At 43.5% G+C, this 20666-nt stretch overlaps 1 protein-coding gene across 1 annotated transcript; it reads left to right on the top strand.

Annotated features, from left to right (window-relative positions):
* Nucleotides 1-137: 137 nt before the first annotated feature.
* On the top strand, nt 138-20042 carry TOX4 (TOX high mobility group box family member 4). Its single transcript, XM_008963320.5, has 9 exons — nt 138-317; nt 533-601; nt 10489-10731; nt 11638-11898; nt 12221-12451; nt 15333-15413; nt 15545-16291; nt 18264-18427; nt 19596-20042. Exons 1-9 carry the CDS (start codon nt 312-314, stop codon nt 19654-19656), a joined length of 1863 nt encoding a protein of 620 aa, XP_008961568.1. The 5' UTR covers nt 138-311; the 3' UTR covers nt 19657-20042.
* Nucleotides 20043-20666: the final 624 nt, after the last annotated feature.

The following is a 20666-nucleotide window of genomic DNA, read 5'->3' on the forward strand; positions in this document are numbered from 1 at the left end:
CTTCCCCCCCTCTCCCCCGCCCCCTCCGGCTCCTCTAGCCCAGATCACGTCTCTATTGCACTCCCCGGAAATCATCCTTAGGTCGGGAGTACCCAACGCCACCTCCAGGGACGCTTCTAGCACTTCTACATGCCATTATCCCTCCAAACTCCAGGGGGCGATAGCCCAGCGCCTGACTCTCTGCAGCCCCACGGCGCTCCTCCCAATCAGCAGAGAGAACGCACGTCCTTGCGGAAGTGACGGCAGTTCCGAGTCCAGTGGGGGCGGTGGGAGCGATGAGGGTCTGAGACGGTGGGAGCGGTTGTGTGAAGATGGAGGTAGGAACCTGATAGCTAAGAAGGCTGGCGAGAGAACGCGGCCGACCGGGTTGAAGCAGAGACGGGAAGCCGGGCGGAGAGGCGACTGACGGGAGAGGAGAGAGAGCGGGGTTTGGGGAGTGTTGTCAGAATGTCAGGGTCAAAAGCCATCGCTCCAAGCTGACTCCCTCCCTGCTCCCCCTAACTTATCCCCGCGACTTTCTTTTGGTTTCCAGTTTCCCGGAGGAAATGACAATTACCTGACGATCACAGGGCCTTCGCACCCCTTCCTGTCAGGGGCCGAGGTGAGCCAGAGCTGCCGACGCCGCGGGGGTAGGGCCTGAGGCAGCGGTGGGGTAGGGTAGTGGGGAGGAGAGCACGGACTCCGGGGACGGGGGCTGGGAACCAAGGGCCGCAATTGGTGTTTAGAGAAAAGTGGCGGTTGCTTCTAGAGCCTTTGGGGACTATCTGGGGAAGTCTTGGGAAGTTGCTGTCATCAGAAAGCAAGGTATTGGAAAGATAACCTGTTTAAAGAGAAAAGGGATTCTGGATTAGAAGACAGAGTAGAATTGTCTCCTTTCTCTGGGGAGAAATAGCTATAGTAATCTTAGGGGATCGCAGTGGAAAGAAAATGTTTCAGCAGCTGAAGAAATTGGGGTTGAGGGGAGGAGCTTATTGGTTTTCTTTTGTTTTGAGACAGAGTCTCGCTTTATCGCCCAGGCTGAAGTGCAGTGGTGCGATCTCGGCTCACTGCAACCTCTGTCTCCTGGGTTCAAGCGATTCTCCTGCCTCAGCCTCCCGAGTAGCTGGGATTACAGGCGTGCGCCACCACGCTCTGCTAATTTTTGTATATTTAGTAGAGATGGCAGTTTCACCATATTGGCCAGGCTGGTTTCGAACTCCTGACCTCAGGTGATCCACCCGCCTCGGCCTCCCAGAGTGCTGGAATTACAGGCCTGAGCCATTGCGCCCGGCCTAAATTTCCTACTTTGATAAAAAATTTGTGGTTACCTTTACCTACATGGTGTCAGCTTGTTTTGCTAATGCCAGGAGGAAAGGAAATAGCTGCTAGAGAACATAAAAGAGTTGAATAGGACATGTGTTTGAATTTGCCAGTGACTCAGACATTGGGCACATTACTTCATCTTTGTATGTCACTGTTTCCCCAGCTGTCAAACAGCTGTAATTATAGTTTCTTATGCTGTTTTAAAGTAGAAGTAAAGGTTATGATGAAACCCTGAAGTATTCGTTAAAAAATTTTGGTTGAAATGTTGTCATAATATAGATATGTATCACTTGTTTGGGAGAGGCAAAAGAGAATGGTGGAACAGACAAAAATTTCTGTCTTTGAGAAACTGAAGTCTTGAACCATCTGCCTTTTTTTGAGGACTTTTATGTTTATTTTCAAAAGTGGTGTGGACCATTTGCATCAGTTTTTTTTTTTTTTACCAAGAATTGTCAGTGGCTGTCGCATGGGCTTATCCTATAATCCTAACGTTTTCATGGATGAAAATGGGGTTGACAAGGGGCAGTTGCTAGTTTAACTTTTCTTTTCTTTCTTTTTTTTTTGAGACAGTCTCCCTGTAGCCCAGGCTGGAGTGCAGTGGCACGATCTTGGCTCACTGCAGCCTCCACCTCCTGGGCTCAAGTGATTCTCTTGCCTCAACCTCCCAAGTAGCTGGGAATACAGGTGTGCGCCACCACACCCAGCTAATTTTTTTTTTTTTTAAATTTTAGTAGAGACGGGGTTTCACCCTGTTACCCAGGCTGGTCTTTAACTCCTGGCCTCAAGTGATCTGCCCGCCTCAGCCTCCCAAAGTGCTAGGATTACAGGCATGAGCCAGTGTGCCCAGTGCCAGTTTAACTTTTTTGTTGCTTTTATTTATTATTCTCATAAGCAGGATAAGTGTGAATCTAGTATGCAGCAAACTTTGAAATGATATAAAACCTAAATCTGGGCCCAGCACAGTAGCTCATGCCAGTAATCCCAACTGTTTGGGAGGCTGAGGCCGGAGAATTGCTTGAGCCCAAGAGTTGTAGACCAGCTTGGGCAACGTGATCAAACTCTGTCTCTATAAAAGATAATAATAATTAATTTTAAAAAAAACAGGTGAGGCCGGGTGCGGTGGCTCATGCCTGTAATCCCAGCACTTTGGGAGGCCAAGGTGGGCGGATCACGAGGTCAGGAGTTCGAGACCAGCCTGACCAACATGTGAAACCCCATCTCTACTAAAAATACAAAAATTAGCCGGGTGTGGTGGTGCGCGCCTGTAATCCCAGCTACTCAGGAGGCTGAGGCAGGAGAATCGCTTGAACCTGGGAGGCAGAGGTTGCAGTGAGCCGAGATCGCGCCATTGTACTCCAGCCTAGGTGAACGAGTGAGACTCCATCTCAAACAAACAAACAAAAACAGCTAAAATCTACTTGGTGCTTTGCACTCTTAGTTGCCAGTTTCTTCTAAGTGAGATCTTCATTTTAAAATTTCATTATTTGAGTGTTGCAAATCTCACATTGGACTTACCTGCATGAAATTCCCAATTTCTCCTCAATCAGGTCTCCACAGTTTAAATTTTGTTATTTAGAGTGTTATAAATTTTACGTTGGCCTCGTTCATGCAAAAGTGCATTTTAAAATTAAGTACAAGTAGCTTTCAAGTTTACCCACTGTTCTTAATTCTCTACCCCATTTATGAAGTTGAACAATCAAGAGGTAGCCACATTTAAAAAAGTGGTTCCTTTTTGCTTTTGCTTTTGTTTTTAATAGAGACAGGATCTCACCATGTTGTCCAGGCTGGTCTCAAATTCCTAGGCTCAAGCGATCCTCCCACCTTGGCCTCCCAAAGTACTAGGATTGTAGGTGTGAGCCACCATGCCAGGACAGAAGTGGTTCCTTTTCACATCAAGAAACTTCCCATGAAGAATCATGGTGTATAGTGAAGAAAAGTAAATTTAAAGTATTAATAAGTAATATTATAATAAAAAAGAAACTTTCCAGGTTTGAATCTGTCCTTTGTTTTTGTTTTTGTGACTTAAGAAATCTTATTTTATTTTGCCAAGAAACTGATAGCTAAGTTTTAGGCTCAATTTCAGTAGCTTCCTTTGTCTAAGGCTCCTGTCATTGTTAACAGTTCTCCATTTTCTCATTACAACTTCTACACCTTCCCTTTCCCTTGGTAGCGGTGGTAATGGTTGTTTATAACTTTTATTTTAATGGGGTTATGGTTTTACTGTGAGCCATCCCAAATATATCTTAGAAGTAGGTAAAGGTAATAAAAAAGTTAAAAAAAAGTTTTTTTTACAAGAGAGGAAATTTTTAGACTTTGCCGACCCTCCCCCAAAAAAGTAATTGCCCATAAAAAGTTCTAACCATTAAAAAAAAATGAATAATTGGACTCCACTGTAATTAGGAACTTCTTTTCATCAAAAAACATGATTAACAAATAGGCATTCCACAGACTGGGAGAAGATATTTACAATACATATATCTAACTCATATTCAGAATATATCAAGTACTTCTGCAGAGTAAAAGAAAGAATCCAGTTTAAAAGGAAGCAAAGGCCAGGCGTGGTGGCTCACGCCTGTAATCCCAGCACTTTGGGAGGCTGAGGCGAGTGGATCACCTGAGGTCGGGAGTTCAAGACCAGCCTGAGCGACATGGAGAAACCCCTTCTCTACTAAAAATACAAAATTAGCCGGGTGTGGCAGTGCATGCCTGTAATCCCAGCTACTTGGGAGGCAGAGGCAGGAGAATCGCTTGAACCTGGGAGGTGGAAGTTGTGGTGAGCTGAGATTGTACCATTGCACTCCAGCCTGGGCAACAAGAGAGAAACTCCGTCTCAAAAAAATAAAATAAAAGGAGGCAAAAGATTTGAACAGTCACTTCACAAAAGAAGACGTCCAAATTGCCAGTAAGAGTTGGCAAGGATGTGGATAACTTTTTTTTTGAGACAGAGTCTTGCTCTGTCACCCAGGCTGGAGTGCAGTGGTGCGGTCTCGACTCACTGCAACCTCCACCTCTCACGTTCAAGCAACTCTCGTGCATCAACCTTCTGAGTAGCTGGGATTACAGGCATGCGCCACCACACCTGGCTAATTTTTGTATTTTTGGTAGAGACCGGTTTTCACGATGTTGGCCAAGTTGGTCTCAAACTCCTGACCTCAAGTGATCCACCTGCCTCAACCTCCCAAAGTGCTGGGATTATAGCTGTGAGCCACCATGCCCAGTGGATGTGGATAACTTAATTATTGCTAGTGAGAGTGTAAGTTAATTGAGCCACTGGAAAACTAGCAGTACCTACTAAAGATAAACATGCCCCCCTAACCTATGACCAGGTAAATTCCACTCCATGATATGTACACAACAGAAATGATTGCATATGTTCACCAAAAACATGTTCACAACAACTTTATTCTTAATAGCTTAACCCTGAGAACAACTCATGTCTATCAACAGAAAAAAATGGTGTATTTGTGAAAAGGAATACTACACAGATATAAAAAATTAAATTATAAATGCAATTGGATAATCTAAACAATATATTGTTGAGTAGAAGAAGACAGACATAAAAGAGAAGACACTATATTCGTTCATATTTTTTAATGAGGGTCAAGAATAGGCAAAACTGAACTATCAAAATAGTGATACCAGTTGTGAACGGAAGGAAGTATTCACTGGAAAGGGGCACAAGGAAATGTTCTGCATCTTTGATCTGGATAGTGATAACTTGGATGTTTGCATATGTAAAAAATCCATTAAGCTATACACTTAAAATTTATGTACCTTACATAAGTTGTATATCAATGAAATAAGAAATAGTAATAATTTCAAAAGAGTAGCAGTCCAGAGAGAGCATTGCCTGAGACGGAAAGTTCTATGATCTGAAGGCAATTTAATCTTTCTGTTTCTCTTTTTCAGGTTGGCTCTAATATAGTGGTATTATGCTTAGAGCACATTGGGGAAATAATTAGGCATAAAGGTACCCATCCTTCAGTAGGAAAAGTAACTAACATTAGAACCAGTTCATTATTTCTGGCTAAATAGGTAAAATTTTCACTCCTACATCAGTTTTTAAGAGCAGTTATTTAAATGACCCATAGTACCAGCGTATTGTTGAATAAATAGGTGTTGGATTAAAATAAATTTCTCTAAAGTGAATGATCTATATAATAAGCTAAAGAAATAATAGATTGTATGTTTTGGGATCAGAGAATGAAAAAAGGGAGGGAAATGGTATTTTTGATTTTTTGGTTCTCTTGATATTTAAGCATCTTTGCTTATAAACTGTAATTCCCAAACCAGCCCCTCCTTCAAAAAGGCCCAGGAATTGAACAAAGGAGGAAAGGAAAGCTAAGTTAGAAGGTAACTGCATATCATGTTCCTGTTTTCTCTTTCTGTGTCCAAACCACTTCTATTTAATATTTGCTGCAGTTTTAGCTTTGTTTTATATTTAACAGTCTAGAGTGTGATCTGGTTATGTAATCCGCTAAAATAAAGTAAGTTTAGGTATTCATTTTTGGATTTTACCCATAATTTTACAGATCATTTGTAGTGAAAAAGATTTTAGTGAATCTCTATTTTTACTATAGCATGTGGTTTACCCTATCCTTTTTTTTTTTAACCTTCTGTATTCTTGATAATTGTAGTTATCTTACTATTCATACTTAAAGGAAGAAATAAAACAGAACCCAGAAAACCACCATGAAAGCCATAGGTACTGAATAACAAAGCTTTTCCACATCCCAAGGGGTGGTGTATAGAAAGAATGCCTTGTCGATCCTACATAATGGAATCTCAACATGTCTAATTTTTTTATCATTGCCCAGTTCATTTTATGTAGCCATGTCTAATTTTTTAGTGTACAAGGAGAACATTCCAGATGGTTTATGAGGGGTAGTCACTTGTGGAACACTGGTCCCTTGTTTTGGATATGAATTTTTATCCTTTTGGGGTTCTCATTAACAAATAGTATCATTTTTATATCCTGACAAAGTTGCTGTTTTGTTGTGGTAAGCAGAAAAGGATAGGCATCTTTGCTTTGCCAAAGCAATCTGTATCTTGAAAATTTTGGAAACTACTATTTTACTATTAGTCTAGTACAGTAAATGTTTCCCTTGATCCTTCTTCCTGTTCCTATAACTTTTTTTTTTTTTTTTGATGTGAGAATTTGGTACAAATCTTTGTACCTTCTACCTTAAAAATGCTCACGTAAACCTAAACTGAAATATCAGAAAGAGTCATGGACTGGAAGTTAAGAACTTCCACACAATAACAAAAATTATGGGCCAGACACAGTGGCTCACACGTGTAATCCTAGAACTTTGGGAGGCCAAGGTTGGAAGATCACTTGAGCCCAAGAGTTCAAGGCTGCAGTGAGTGGTGATGGAGCCATGCACTCAGCCTGGGCGACAGGGTAAGACCCTGTCTCAGAATTAAAAAGAAAAAAAAAAAAAACAACATACATAAATACATGATTTGTGTACTACTGAGAAAAGTTCAGTTCTTGGGGAAAGTTTCAGTTTTTCCCATCAAGAACTGCTTGGTATTTTTTGTTGTTTGTGTGTGTGTGTGCGCATGTGAGACAGAGTCTTGCTCTGTCATCCAGGCTGGAGTGCAGTGATGTGATCTTGGCTCACTGCAGCCTTCAACTCCTGGGTTCAAGCAATTCTCGTTCCTCAGCCACCTGGGTAGCTGGGATTACAGACGCACACCACCAAACCCAGCTAATTTTTGTATTTTTAGTAGAGATGGGGTTTTCCATGTTGGCCAGGCTGGTCCCGAACTCCCGACTTTTCAAGTGATCCACCCACCTTGGCTTCCCAAAGTACTGGGATTACAGGTGTGAGCCACCACTACCAGCTGAGAACTGTGTGTTCTTATGCTCCGTGTGCTACTTATATCTCAGACAACGACCAGATTTTTTACCATACCAAGTAAAATAGTAAGGAGAAGGGAAACTGTACATGTATCTTTTTGTCTTTTAGGAAACTTTTACAAATGTGATTCAGAGATTGGGCATTTCACAGGCATACTTTTTTCTCCCTAGTTTCTGCTAGCTGGAAATTTTCTTTCTAGCAATGTCTTTTTTTTTTTTTTTTTTTTTTTTTTGAGATAGAGTCTTGCTCTGTCACCCGGGCTGGAGTGCAGTGGCACAATCTCGGCTCACTGCAGCCTCTGCCTCCTGGATTCAAGTGATTCTCCTGCCTCAGCCTCCTGATGTAGATGGCATTACAGGCACCTGCCACCACACCTGGCTAATTTTTGTATTTTTAGTAGAGATGGATTTTCACCATGTTGGCCAGGCTGGTCTTGAACTCTTGACCTCAGGTGGTCCACCCACCTCGGCCTCCCAAAGTGCTGAGATTATAGGCATGAGCCACGGCACCCGGCCTTTATTTTCTTTCTTTTTCTTTTTTTTTAGACATGGTCTTGGTCTGTCGCCCAGGCTGGAGTGCAGTGGTGCAGTCTTGACTCACTGTGAACTCCGACTCCTGAGTTCAAGTGATCCTCGTGCCTCAGCCTCTCGAGTAGCTAGGATTATAGGTGTGTGCCACCATGCCTGACTAATTTTTTGTTCTTTTGGTAGAGACGGGTTTCACTGTGTTGGCCAGGCTGGTCTCGAACTCCTGGCCTCGTGTGATCCGCCCACCTGGGCCTCCTGAAGTGCTGGGATTACAGGTGTGAGCCACTGCTCCCAGCCTAATGTCTTCATTAAACCAGAATTAGAGGCTGGGCGCTGTGGCTCATGCCTGTAATCCCAACAGTTTGGGAGGTCAAGGCAGGGTGATGGCTTGAGCCCAGGGGTTCAAAACCAGTCTGGGCAATATGGCCAGACCCAATCTCTACAAAAAATGCAAAAATTAGCCTGGCGTCATGGCCAGGCGTGGTGGCTCACGCCTGTGATCTCAGCACTTTGGGAGGCCGAGGAGGGCGGATCACCTGAGGTCGGGAGTTCAAGACCAGCCTGACCAACATGGAGAAACCCTGTCTCTACTAAAAATACAAAATTAGCCGGGCATGGTGGCACATGTCTGTAATCCCAGCTACTAGGGAGGCTGAGGCAGGAGAATCACTTGAACCTGGGAGGCGGAGGTTGCGGTGAGCCGAGATCACGCCATTGCTCTCCAGCCTTGGCAACAAGAGTGAAACTCTGTCTCAAAAATAAAATAATAATAAAAATTAGCCTGGCATGGTGGTGTGCACCTGTAGTTACTTGGGAACCTGAGGTGGGAGAATCACTTGAACCCAGGAGGCGGAGGTTGCAGTGAGCAAGATCACGCCACTGCATTTTATCATGGGTGACAAAGGACACTCTATCTCAAAAAAAAAAAAAAAAAAAACTGCCAGGTACGGTGGCCCATGCCTGTAATCCCAGCACTTTGGGAGGCTGAGGAGGGTGGATCACGAGGTCAAGAGATCGAGGCCAACATGGTGAAACCCCGTCTCTATTAAAAAACACAAAAATTAGCTGGGCGTGGTGGCACAAACCTGTAGTCCTAGCTACTCTGGAGGCTGAGGCAGGAGAATGGCGTGAACCCGGGAGGCGGAGCTTGTAGTGAGCCAAGATCGCGCCACTGCACTCCAGCCTGGGCCACGGAGCGAGACTCTGTCTCAAAAAAAAGAAAAAAAAAAAAAGACAGAAATGGTCATAATAGAAGAACATTTCAGGATCTAGAGGAACTTTGAGGTCTGTAAGCCCAACACTTTGGAGGCCGAGGCATTAGGATTACTTGAGCCCAGGAGTTCGAGACTAGCCTGGGCAACACAGGGAGAGCTCGTCTCCACAAAAAATTTTAAAAATTAGCTGGGTGTGGTGGCACATGCCTGTAGTCCCAGCTACTCGGGAGGCTGGGGCTGGAGGCTTGCTTGAGCCCAGGAGTTCCAGATCAGCTTGGGTGACAGGGCAAGACCCCATCTCAAAAAAAAAGAAAAGGAACCTTTAGGAACTCTATTTAAAGAATGCATTGTTCAATTATGAAAAAAAAAATATTGATACCTATTGAATTTGATCTGAATCAGTTTATATTTACTATGCTATGTGTTAGATTGATAGAATTTAAAGTTTCTAAAATTCCAATTATCTGTTATAATTGGTTTGGGTGGGGGTAATCATTATTAGGATATTATCATTCATAACAATGGTTAATGATGGTGATTAAGCCATTATATGTATCAGGCAATGTGCTAAGCTTTTATGCATGAAATCTCACTTATCCTCAAAATAACCATATAAGGGGATTACCATTATAATTCCCATTTTACAGATGAAGAAAACTTGTTCAAGGTCTTGTACCTAGGTCTCTCTGACAGCAGTCTCTTGCTATTATTTATAAATGTCTATTGCTGTAAATGCCACCATTTAGATTTTAGTGTCAAAACAGAACCATAGCAGTTCACATCTTAATCAGACATTGGTCTGTTAGCTGCATGAGTGGTGGCCTCATTCAGAAAAGAAAGAATGTGTTATTATTGACCTAGTTGGACTCAGAGGAAGAGATTGGGTCTTTAGCCAACTGGAGTAATCCTTTTCCTCTCTTAGAGAGAAGCTTGTTCAGAGCAAGACTAGCATTTTTGGCATTGTTGAGGTTTTCTGAAAATCCTATACTAATGGGAATCTTTATTTGTTGTTAACATTATAATTTCTAAAGTGGAGAAGTAGGAAACTCTGCAAATATTTTAGAGGGGGATAAAGTTCCCACGACAGTACATTTTAGCATCTGTTTGAAAGGAACCTAAAACAACAAAGTATAATTGGCTGGCTGACAGCGAATTTCTGTGACCTAACAGTTTAGATGTAATAATTGTGAAATAACTGCTCTATTAGAATCTTTAGAGAGATTTCAAGAATCATAGTAAACAGGTTATAAAGGCTTATGTCCTAAGTAATGGTACTGAAAGAATTTTTCATTAGAACAATAGGCATAATTTAGGACAAAAGAGACGGTAATGGTAGAAAAGAGATAAAAGAATTGAAAATTGTGACTGATGTTAGCAGCCTTGAATGTACCAAATGACCAAGGGTATCAGAAGAGAGATTGGTAAAAATAATAGGTTCTAAGAAATTCATTATAAAATAGGATCCTAAGCAGAAAAAATATATCCTGAGAATCTCTAGTACCCCATTATGTTCTTCACTTAGTAGTATGCCATTTCTCCTCTTTTCACTAATTCTTTTCCCCCTTTTTTCCCCTACAGACATTCCATACACCAAGCTTGGGTGATGAGGAATTTGAAATCCCACCTATCTCCTTGGATTCTGATCCCTCATTGGCTGTCTCAGATGTGGTTGGCCATTTTGATGACCTGGCAGACCCTTCCTCTTCACAGGATGGCAGTTTTTCAGCCCAGTATGGGGTCCAGACATTGGACATGCCTGTGGGCATGACCCATGGCTTGATGGAGCAGGGCGGGGGGCTCCTGAGTGGGGGCTTGACCATGGTAAGGGGCAAGACATTGTCAGGCTTACCCCAGCTAATGGGCATGGCATTAGGGGAGACAAAAGTTACTCTATTCCCTACTACACTTGGGTATTACTTGTTTCTCTTCTTGTGGCTAAAGGCTCACCAACAAAGACTTAATTTCACCTGAATAAATGAAATTTACCATGTAGGTAGATTCTACTTGAAAAATAATTTAAAATTGTACAATGTCTGGTTTGAAAATTATTTATTGTGGTTTTTGGGAAAAAGTGTTTTCTGCTTTTATTATGGCCTTCAAATCCTAGGATTCAAATTTGAATGTGATAGCTGGCACACGGAGGGATTTATTCAAAAATGGCCTGAATCATGTTGAGCATCCAGCAGAACAGAGCTTAAAAAAAAAAAAAAAAAAGGTCTGAGCCAAATATAGTATTGTGGATTAGTATGTAATATAAATCAGTATATTGGGCTTCCAGCACATCGAACCAGTAAGCACATCTTCATACTCTATATTTGATGCCAAACTTTAATATTGGCCTTATTTATGCTGATTGCCTGTGTATTACAATTTTAAAAGCTATTATTTTGGGAGAGTACAGATAGGAAGTTTTTCTTTACTCAATGTGTTGTCACTACCTATATATTACTGAATAAGTTGATAGCTCTTTGACTTGTCCAACAGTGCGACTTCTCTGATTATTTTTAGTTCTTCTTTTCAGTGCAAAGAAGTAAATTCATTAATTTCTGTACTTTTTTAAAAAGCTTATTTTTTTATTTTCATTTTTGAAGACAATTTATTTTATGTTTTGTATTTTAAATGATACAATTTGGGTAGGCAGGGAATTTATAAGCTGTCTTAAATTTAGGGGGGAAAAGTGGTGTTTTTTTATATTTAGTGTTTAATTAGTCCTTCTGCTTCTCTCAGGACTTGGACCACTCTATAGGAACTCAGTATAGTGCCAACCCACCTGTTACAATTGATGTACCAATGACAGACATGACATCTGGCTTGATGGGGCATAGCCAGTTGACCACCATTGATCAGTCAGAACTGAGTTCCCAACTGGGTTTGAGCCTAGGGGGTGGCACCATCCTGCCACCTGCCCAGTCACCTGAAGATCGTCTTTCAACCACCCCTTCACCTACTAGTTCACTTCACGAGGATGGTGTTGAGGATTTCCGGAGGGTGAGGCATTCCCTGTCAGAATCAATTCTGCTGTGATAGTCTGGGATAAAATTCTTGGGATACAGAGCCTAATCAGTATTCTTTACCCTTGCCGTGCCATCTCCTCTGCTCTTTTCTGGGTATGGGGTTCCACCTCCCAATTTCCAGTTTATAATTCTCCTCTCAATCGCTATTCTTATTGGTTCTCCATATTTGACTAATGTCTTTTAATGCTATTTCTATGATTTTTAGCATTTCTGAAAATTCCATACATGTGGCTAGTTTCCAGACATAATACTTGTCATCGTCCATGGTGTAATTCTCTCTTTTTTCTCTCCTACAGCAACTTCCCAGCCAGAAGACAGTCGTGGTGGAAGCAGGGAAAAAGCAGAAGGCCCCAAAGAAGAGAAAAAAGAAAGATCCTAATGAACCTCAGAAACCAGTTTCAGCATATGCTTTATTCTTTCGTGATACACAGGCTGCCATCAAGGGACAGAATCCTAATGCCACTTTTGGTGAGGTTTCAAAAATTGTGGCCTCCATGTGGGATAGTCTTGGAGAGGAGCAAAAACAGGTGAGCAAATATTGAGGAACTAGTAGTGAATGTTCCAGAAGTTTTTAAAGAGATAAAAATTGAGGTTTTCTTTTTTCTTACATGTCCTTATCTAATATCAGCTGTTTGTTAATGACACTTAAATATCATCCCTTGTCTTCGAAGTTGCAGCCATACACTGACTCCAGAAAACCTATTTAATTTTTTTTTTTTTGAGACGGAGTCTCGCTCTGTCACCCAGGCTGGAGTGCAGTGCCGTGATCTCAGCTCACTGCAAGCTCCGCCTCCTGGGTTCATGCCATTCTCCTGCTTCAGCCTCCCGAGTAGCTGGGACTACAGGCGCTTCCACCACACTTAGCTAATTTTATTTTTGTATTTTTAGTAGAGACGGGGTTTCACCATGTCAGCCAGGATGGTCTCGATCTCCTGACCTCGTGATCCGCCCGCCTCGGCCTCCCAAAGTGCTAGGATTACAGGCATGAGCCACTGCGCCCGGCCTATTTAAAAATTATTAATAGGCTGAGTGTGGTGGCTCATGCCTTTAATCCTAGCACTTTGGGAGGCCAGGGCAGGAGGATTGCTTGAGCCCATGAGTTCAAGACCATCCTGGGCAACATAGGGAGACCCCCGTCTCACAGAAAATTAGCTGGGTGTGGTGGCATGTGCCTTTGGTCCCAGCTGTGGAGGCTGAGGCGGGAGGATTGCTTGAGTTCAGGATATAAAGGCTGCAGTGAGCCATGTTTGTGTCACTGCACTCCAGCCTGGGTGACAGAGCAAGACCCTGGCTCAAATAAATAAATAATAATTGTTATAGGCCGGGCGCGGTGGCTCACGCCTGTAATCCCAGCACTTTGGGAAGCCGAGGCAGGCGGATCACGAAGTCAGGAGATCAACACCATCCTGGCTGACATTGAAACCCCGACTCTACTAAAAATACAAAAAAATTAGCCGGGTGTGGTGGCATGCCTCAAATCCCAGCTACTCGGGAGGCTGAGGCAGGAGAATTGCTTGAACCCGGGAGGCAGAGGTTGCGGTGAGCCGAGATCATGCCATTGCACTCCAGCCTGGGCAACAAGAGTGAAACTCCATCTCAAAAAATAATAATAATTGTTACAAAAGTACTGCATCTTTACAATAACTCTCAAAAATAGCTACCATTTCCCGCTTTTAAGGTGGAAACTGGAGCCCACTGCCCAGTTAAGGTCATATAACATTTAAGTGGTAAAGTTGAGACACAATCCAGGTTCTTTAACTCTTCCTATGTGCTTTCCACTAATAATGTCTCCTATAATTCCTCATGTAGTGTCCTTCTGTTCAATTTTTAGATATTTAACTTTTCTAAGTCTCATTTTTTCCCCCATTTATAAAATTAGGCTATTACTTGATAAGCTGCATGCTGTGGCTAACTCTCAAATCCACTACCAAGTTTGGATTTAGAATTATTTGTTTGTTTTTGAGATGGAATTTCGCTCGTTACCCAGGCTGCAGTGCAATGGTGCAATCTCAGCTTACTGCAACTTCCACCTCCTGGGTTCAAGTGATTCTCCTGCCTCAGCCTCCCAAGTAGCTGGGATTACTGGCATGTGCCGCCACACCCAGCTAATGTTGTATTTTTAGTAGAGACAGGGTTTCACCGTGTTGGTCAGGCTGGTGCCAAACTCCTGACCTCAGGTGATCTGCCTGCCTTGTCCTCCCAACGTGCTGGGATTACAGGTGTGAGCCACCGCACCTGGCCTATTTTTTTTCTTTCTTTTTCTTTTTTGGATTTAGAGTTTAAAAACTTTTTAGAGCTAGCCCAGATTCAAAGGAGGGGGAAATAGGCTTCAGCTCTTGAAGGGAGAAAGGTCATATGGGAGGAGTTCTTGTGGCCATCTTTGCAAACAATTTACCACATTCCATAAGGGAAAATATACTGGTTAGACACAGTCCCAGGCTAAGACACAGTTTTTGGATTAGGGTTTATTTTGTATTTATTTATTTATTTTTGAGACAGAGTCTCGCTGTGTCGACCAGGCTGGAGTGCAGTAGCACAATCTTGGCTGACTGCAAGCTCTATCTCCCAGGTTCACGCCATTCTCCTGCCTCAGCCTCCTGAGTAGCGGGACTATAGGCGCCCATCACCACGCCGGGCTAGTTTTTTGTTTTTTTAGTAGAGATCAGATCGGGTTTCACCATGTTAGCCAGGATGGTCTCAATCTCCTGACCTCGTGATCTGGCCACCTTGGCCTCCCAAAGTGCTGGGATTACAGGCGTGAGCCACCGCACCTGGCAGATTAGGGTTTATTTTTGTTGCAGAAGTGAGCATGGGTTGATGTTTGCCTTAAATGTAGCTATTCTTGGCCGGGCGTGGTGGCTCACGCCTGTAATCCCAGCACTTTGGGAGGCAGAGGCAGGCGGATCACGAGGTCAGGAGATCAAGACCATCCTGGCTAACACAGCAAAACCCCATCTCTACTAAAAATACAAAAAATTAGCTGGGCGTGGTGGCGGGTGCCTATAGTCCCAGCTACTCGGGAGGCTGAAGCAGGAGAATGGCATGAACCTGGGAGGCAGAGCTTGCAATGAGCCAAGATCACGCCACTGCACTCGAGCCTGGGTGAGAGAGCACGACTCTGTCTCAAAAAAAATTTTTTTAAATAAAATAAATGTAGCAAAATAAAATAAATGTAGTTATTCTTGGCAGACTCCTGTCGATTGGTTGTCTTTCAGAGGTATGCTCAGTGGAGTGAGTCTGCCATGGAGGTTGTCTTGACTGTTAGCTTTCAGAAGTGTATTCACTGATAGAGGTTGTCAGTGATTAGACTAAGATGAATTGTCATTCATTGATAAATAATACAGAACTATCAGTCTTTCCTAGGAGTATGGGGAGTTTTTTTTTCTTTTTAAAGTCTCTTTTTTGCAGGTATATAAGAGGAAAACTGAGGCTGCCAAGAAAGAGTATCTGAAGGCACTGGCTGCTTACAAAGACAACCAGGAGTGTCAGGTAAGAGGGATAGGATAGAATGAATATTTAAACCAGTAAGAAGTTTTTTGGAAGTGTTTGTTAGCAGTTTTAAGAAGTAAATACCACCAAGTGATTGATTAATTGATAGATTGATTTATGTCTTCTTTTAGGCCACTGTGGAAACAGTGGAATTGGATCCAGCACCACCATCACAAACTCCTTCTCCACCTCCTATGGCTACTGTTGACCCAGCATCTCCAGCACCAGCTTCAATAGAGCCCCCTGCCCTGTCCCCATCCATTGTTGTTAACTCCACCCTTTCATCCTATGTGGCAAACCAGGCATCTTCTGGAGCTGGGGGTCAGCCCAATATCACCAAGTTGATTATTACCAAACAAATGTTGCCCTCTTCCATTACTATGTCTCAAGGAGGGATGGTTACTGTTATCCCAGCCACAGTGGTGACCTCCCGGGGGCTCCAACTAGGCCAAACCAGTACAGCTACTATCCAGCCCAGTCAACAAGCCCAGATTGTCACTCGGTCAGTGTTGCAGGCAGCAGCAGCTGCTGCTGCTGCTGCTTCTATGCAACTGCCTCCACCCCGACTACAGCCCCCTCCATTACAACAGATGCCACAGCCCCCGACTCAGCAGCAAGTTACCATTCTGCAGCAGCCTCCTCCACTCCAGGCCATGCAACAGCCTCCACCTCAGAAAGTTCGAATCAATTTACAGCAACAGCCTCCTCCTCTGCAGATCAAGAGTGTGCCTCTACCCACTTTGAAAATGCAGACTACCTTAGTCCCACCAACTGTGGAAAGTAGTCCTGAGCGGCCTATGAACAGCCCTGAGGCCCATACAGTGGAGGCAACTTCTCCTGAGACTATCTGTGAGATGATCACAGATGTAGTTCCTGAGGTGAGCCTTTGTTTTTAAGTCTTTAGTCTAGTGGAAATGTATAAAAATGTTTTTGGTTGACCCAATAAAAGTGGGGGTTGCTACTAGCATTTAATGCCCAGCAACCAGGAGCACAAAACATCCTGCAGATGGGAGTTCCTTGCAGCAGTGACTTCTCTTACCCAAGGTACTCATACTGTTTTTTTTGTTTGTTTGTTTGTTTTTGAGATGGAGTTTCACTCATTGCCCAGGCTGGAGTGCAATGGTGCGATCTCGGCTCACTGCAACCTCTACCTCCTGGGTTCAAGAGATTCTCCTGCCTCAGCCTCCCGAGTGGCTGGGATTACAGGCATGCGCCATCATGTCCGGCTAATTTTGTATTTTTAGTAGAGAAGGTTTCTCCATGTTGGTCAGGCTGGTCTCGAACTCCTGATCTCAGGTGATCTGCCTGCCTCGGCCTCCCAAAGTGCTGGGATTACAGGTGTGAGCCACTGCACCCGCCCTGTTTTTTTTTTTTTTTTTTTTCTTGAGACGGAGTCTCGCTCTGTTGCCTGGGCTGGAGTGCAGTGGGTAATCTTGGCTCACTGCAATCTCCACCTCCTAGTTCAAGTGATTCTCCTGCCTCAGCCTCCCGAGTAGCTGGGATTACAGGCGCCCACCACTACACCCAGCTAATTTTTTGTATTTTTATTAGAGACGGAGTTTCACCATGTTCATTGGGCTGGTCTTGAACTCCTGACCTCGTGATTCGCCCGCTTCGGCCTCCCAGAGTGCAGGGATTACAGGCGTGAGCCACCGCGTGCCCCATAGTGTTTTTAGTGAGATACATTAAGACAGTCTTCTGCCCCAGACCACTCCTTAACTAAGCAGAGGTCACTAGTTCAACTGGACAGGATATAGCCTAAACAGTTATTTTTCAGAGTTGTTACCCAAGGATCCTAAACTTTGGACATACGAAGCTTTTCATTTCTCCTAGGTCTTAAGTTCCTTAGCTTGATGTTTTAAATGTGTGTGGGGCAGGGGGTATAGGCAGAAAAATTTAATTGGTTCATACCATTGTTTTTTAAAACAGACATAAGTATGGCCAGGTGTGGTGGCTCACGCCTGTAATCCCAACACTTTGGGAGGCCAAGGCAGGTGGATCACCTGAGGTCAGGAGTTCAGGACCAGCCTGGCCAACATGGTGAAACGCTATTTCTACTAACAATACAAAAAATTAGCTGGGGCTGGAAGCGGTGGCTCACGCCTGTAATCCCAGCACTTTGGGAGGCCGAGGTGGGCAGATCACGAGGTCAGGAGATCGAGACCATCCTGGCTAACGGTGAAACCCCGTCTCTACTAAAAAATACAAAAAAAATTAGCCGGGCATGGTGGCAGGCACCTGTAGTCCCAGCTACTCTGGAGGCTGAGGCAGGAGAATGGCGGGAACCCAGGAGGCAGAGCTTGCAGTGAGCTGAGATCGCACCACTGCACTCTAGCCTGGGAGACAGAGAGAGACTCCGTCTCAAAAAAAAAAAAAAAAAAAAAAAATTAGCTGGGCATGGTGATGGGCGCCTGTAATCCCAGCTACTTGGGAGGCTGAGGCAGGAGAATTGCTTGAACCTGGGAGGCGGAGGTTGCAGTGAGCTGAGATTGTGCCACAGCACTCCAGCCTGGGCAACAGAGCAAGACACCGTCTCAAAAAAAAAAAAAAAACACTACCTCTCTATTCCCACTGCTTCACTTGACTAGCCAGGCTTAACGGGGAAAAAAAGCATTAGCACATGGCCACCTTTCTCCTGATGGGAAGAATCTTCCACCATTCTGCTTGGCAAAGTTCTGAAGCTGGACTATAGAGGGGAGACCAAGAACTCACCTTCTTCTGCAGTTTTGCCCCTCAATGTGAGGAATTCTAATACCTGTTGCTTCATTGGTTTCTACAGATAATTTAGCTAACTAGCTAGCTAGGCAGGGAGCAATCTAATCCACCTTGGTACTCTTCTTCTTCTCACAGGTTGAGTCTCCTTCTCAGATGGATGTTGAATTGGTGAGTGGGTCTCCTGTGGCACTCTCACCCCAGCCTCGATGTGTGAGGTCTGGTTGTGAGAACCCTCCCATTGTGAGTAAGGACTGGGACAATGAATACTGCAGCAATGAGTGTGTGGTGAAGCACTGCAGGTGAGCTTACAGTTCTCCCTTTTATAATTCAGATACTGGTCAATTCTGTTGGGAAACATAGTAATCTTGAGCATAAAGTCAGCATCTCAGTGTCACCTTACCTTAGGTAGAGTAGGTTGCTGTATATCTATCTGGTCTACTAGAAAAGCTCCCCTGCTTAAGAGCTTACATTTGCCACATAAGCCAAAGATGACGTAATCAGCAGTTCACATTTTTCAGTTACCACATACCTCTCTTATGTATGCTCTTTAAAAATATAATACATTAAGCTGTTAGTGTTTGCAAATATTAGCTTTTCAATTCTTGGTGCAAATCAGACTACTTAGGGAACTAGAATTTGGGGAGAAATGGTAAGTGGAAAATAACACATAATAATTTGCAATTTGTGAGGGAAATGGGGAGAAGGTTGGAATATTTTACCCCTCTCCCCAAATTTTCCTGGGAATTTCCTATAGCTGTAGGACAAGGCATTTCTATTTCCTATTTCAAAAACTCTGCAGTAAATTAGCATTGCCTCTACTTCTGACTTTTAAGCCCACTGTTCTTATATTTCCAAGGTGATACTATCTCACCATAATGCTGTAGGAAATTATCTGGGAACCTATTTGTTTAAGACAGATAAAAAATCCAGCTGGGCCATACAGTGAAACCCCATCTCTACTAAAAATACAAAAATTAGCCGGGCATGGTGGCGGGCACCTGTAGTCCTGGCTACTCAGGAGGCTGAGGCAGGAGAATCTCTTGAACCTGGGAGGTGGAGGTTGCAGTGAGCCAAGAAGATCACGCCACTGCACTCCAGCCTGGGCAACAGCGAGACTCCATCTCAAAAAAAAAAAAAAAAAAAAGACAGATAAAAAGAATGTAGCGGCCGGGCATGGTGGCTCACGCTTGTAATCCCAGCACTTTGGGAGGCCAAAGCGGGCGATTCACGAGGTCAGATCAAGACCATCCTGGCTAACACAGTGAAACCCTGTCCCCACTAAAAATACAAAAATTTGGCTGGGCATGGTGGTGGGCACCTGTAGTCCCAGCTACTCGGGAGGCTGAGGCAGGAGAATGGCGTGAACCCATGAGGTCCGTCTCAAAAAAAATATATATATATATCTAGGCTGTAATTCTGTTTCAGTTTGTGTATAATTCTGTTTGTGTATGTCTTTTTCTCTCTTAGGGATGTATTCTTGGCTTGGGTAGCCTCTAGAAATTCAAACACAGTGGTGTTTGTGAAATAGTCCTTCCTGTTCTCCAAGCCAGTGAAGAGTTATCTGCTGGGAACGTGTCCAAGAGCCTGTTTTTGAAACACAAGCTGGGCTTCTGGTAGTGCCTCATCACAACCCATGATGGCCGTTCATGTTTCACCCCTTTTCTTCCTTCAGCAGAGGCCAGGCTATGGAGCAGGGCCACTGAATTTGCTGTAATCTGGAGATGCTTTTTACTTTCAACCATAAGCAGAAATATCAGTGGTAATAGCAGAGGAAAGGGTGAAGGGAGTCCGGGCAAGCAAAGCATAGAGATGGTAGGGGTGGTGGTGGGGTAGAAGAAACTTGTTGGTATAATTGTCATAGGACTTGCCTAAAATATTATTAAAATTACGGGAGTGTACTCAGCTTTGAGCCTAGGAGAGAATGCCACTGTGTGCATCCATTTTAAAGGGTTCCCTCATAAAAAAATGTTATTCCCCATTATCACATCAGTACACTGCTTTGAGAACAAAACTTCAACATGGGCACACTGGGCTACATGGAAAATGACATCACCCAGGAGTGATTTCTCTTTATATATATTATTTCTGCAGTTACCATCCTTATCTGAGTTATCACAGTTCATGAATCTAAGAGGCGGAACTCTACATCATTTAGTAAGAGGTTTCACCAAAGTCTAAAGTTGTATTCACTTGTGTTTGATGAACTATCTTTAAAAGACCATAGGTCTATCATTATTTCTTAGACATAATCTAAAGAAAAACAGACTAGAGAAGCCACCTGGTTGTAACGGAATAAGCAGAAGTTTACAGCATGATAGTCCAAGTGGTGATAACTTTAAATAAAACTCAAATTTTTACTGTTTGTAGACAGGAATGCTGTCCTAGAGAACCTCCTCCTCAACCATGTACATAGTTTTATCCTATGCATTCCTGTTTTCTGTGTTGTGTGTGTTTTTTTTTTTTTTTTTTTGAGACAGAGTCTCGCTCTGTCACCCAGGCTGGAGTGCAGTGGTGCGATCTCAGCTCACTGAAACCTCT

This window comes from Pan paniscus, chromosome 15 (genome assembly GCF_029289425.2).
Source record: "Pan paniscus chromosome 15, NHGRI_mPanPan1-v2.0_pri, whole genome shotgun sequence".
In the NCBI taxonomy this organism is placed as follows: domain Eukaryota; kingdom Metazoa; phylum Chordata; class Mammalia; order Primates; family Hominidae; genus Pan; species Pan paniscus.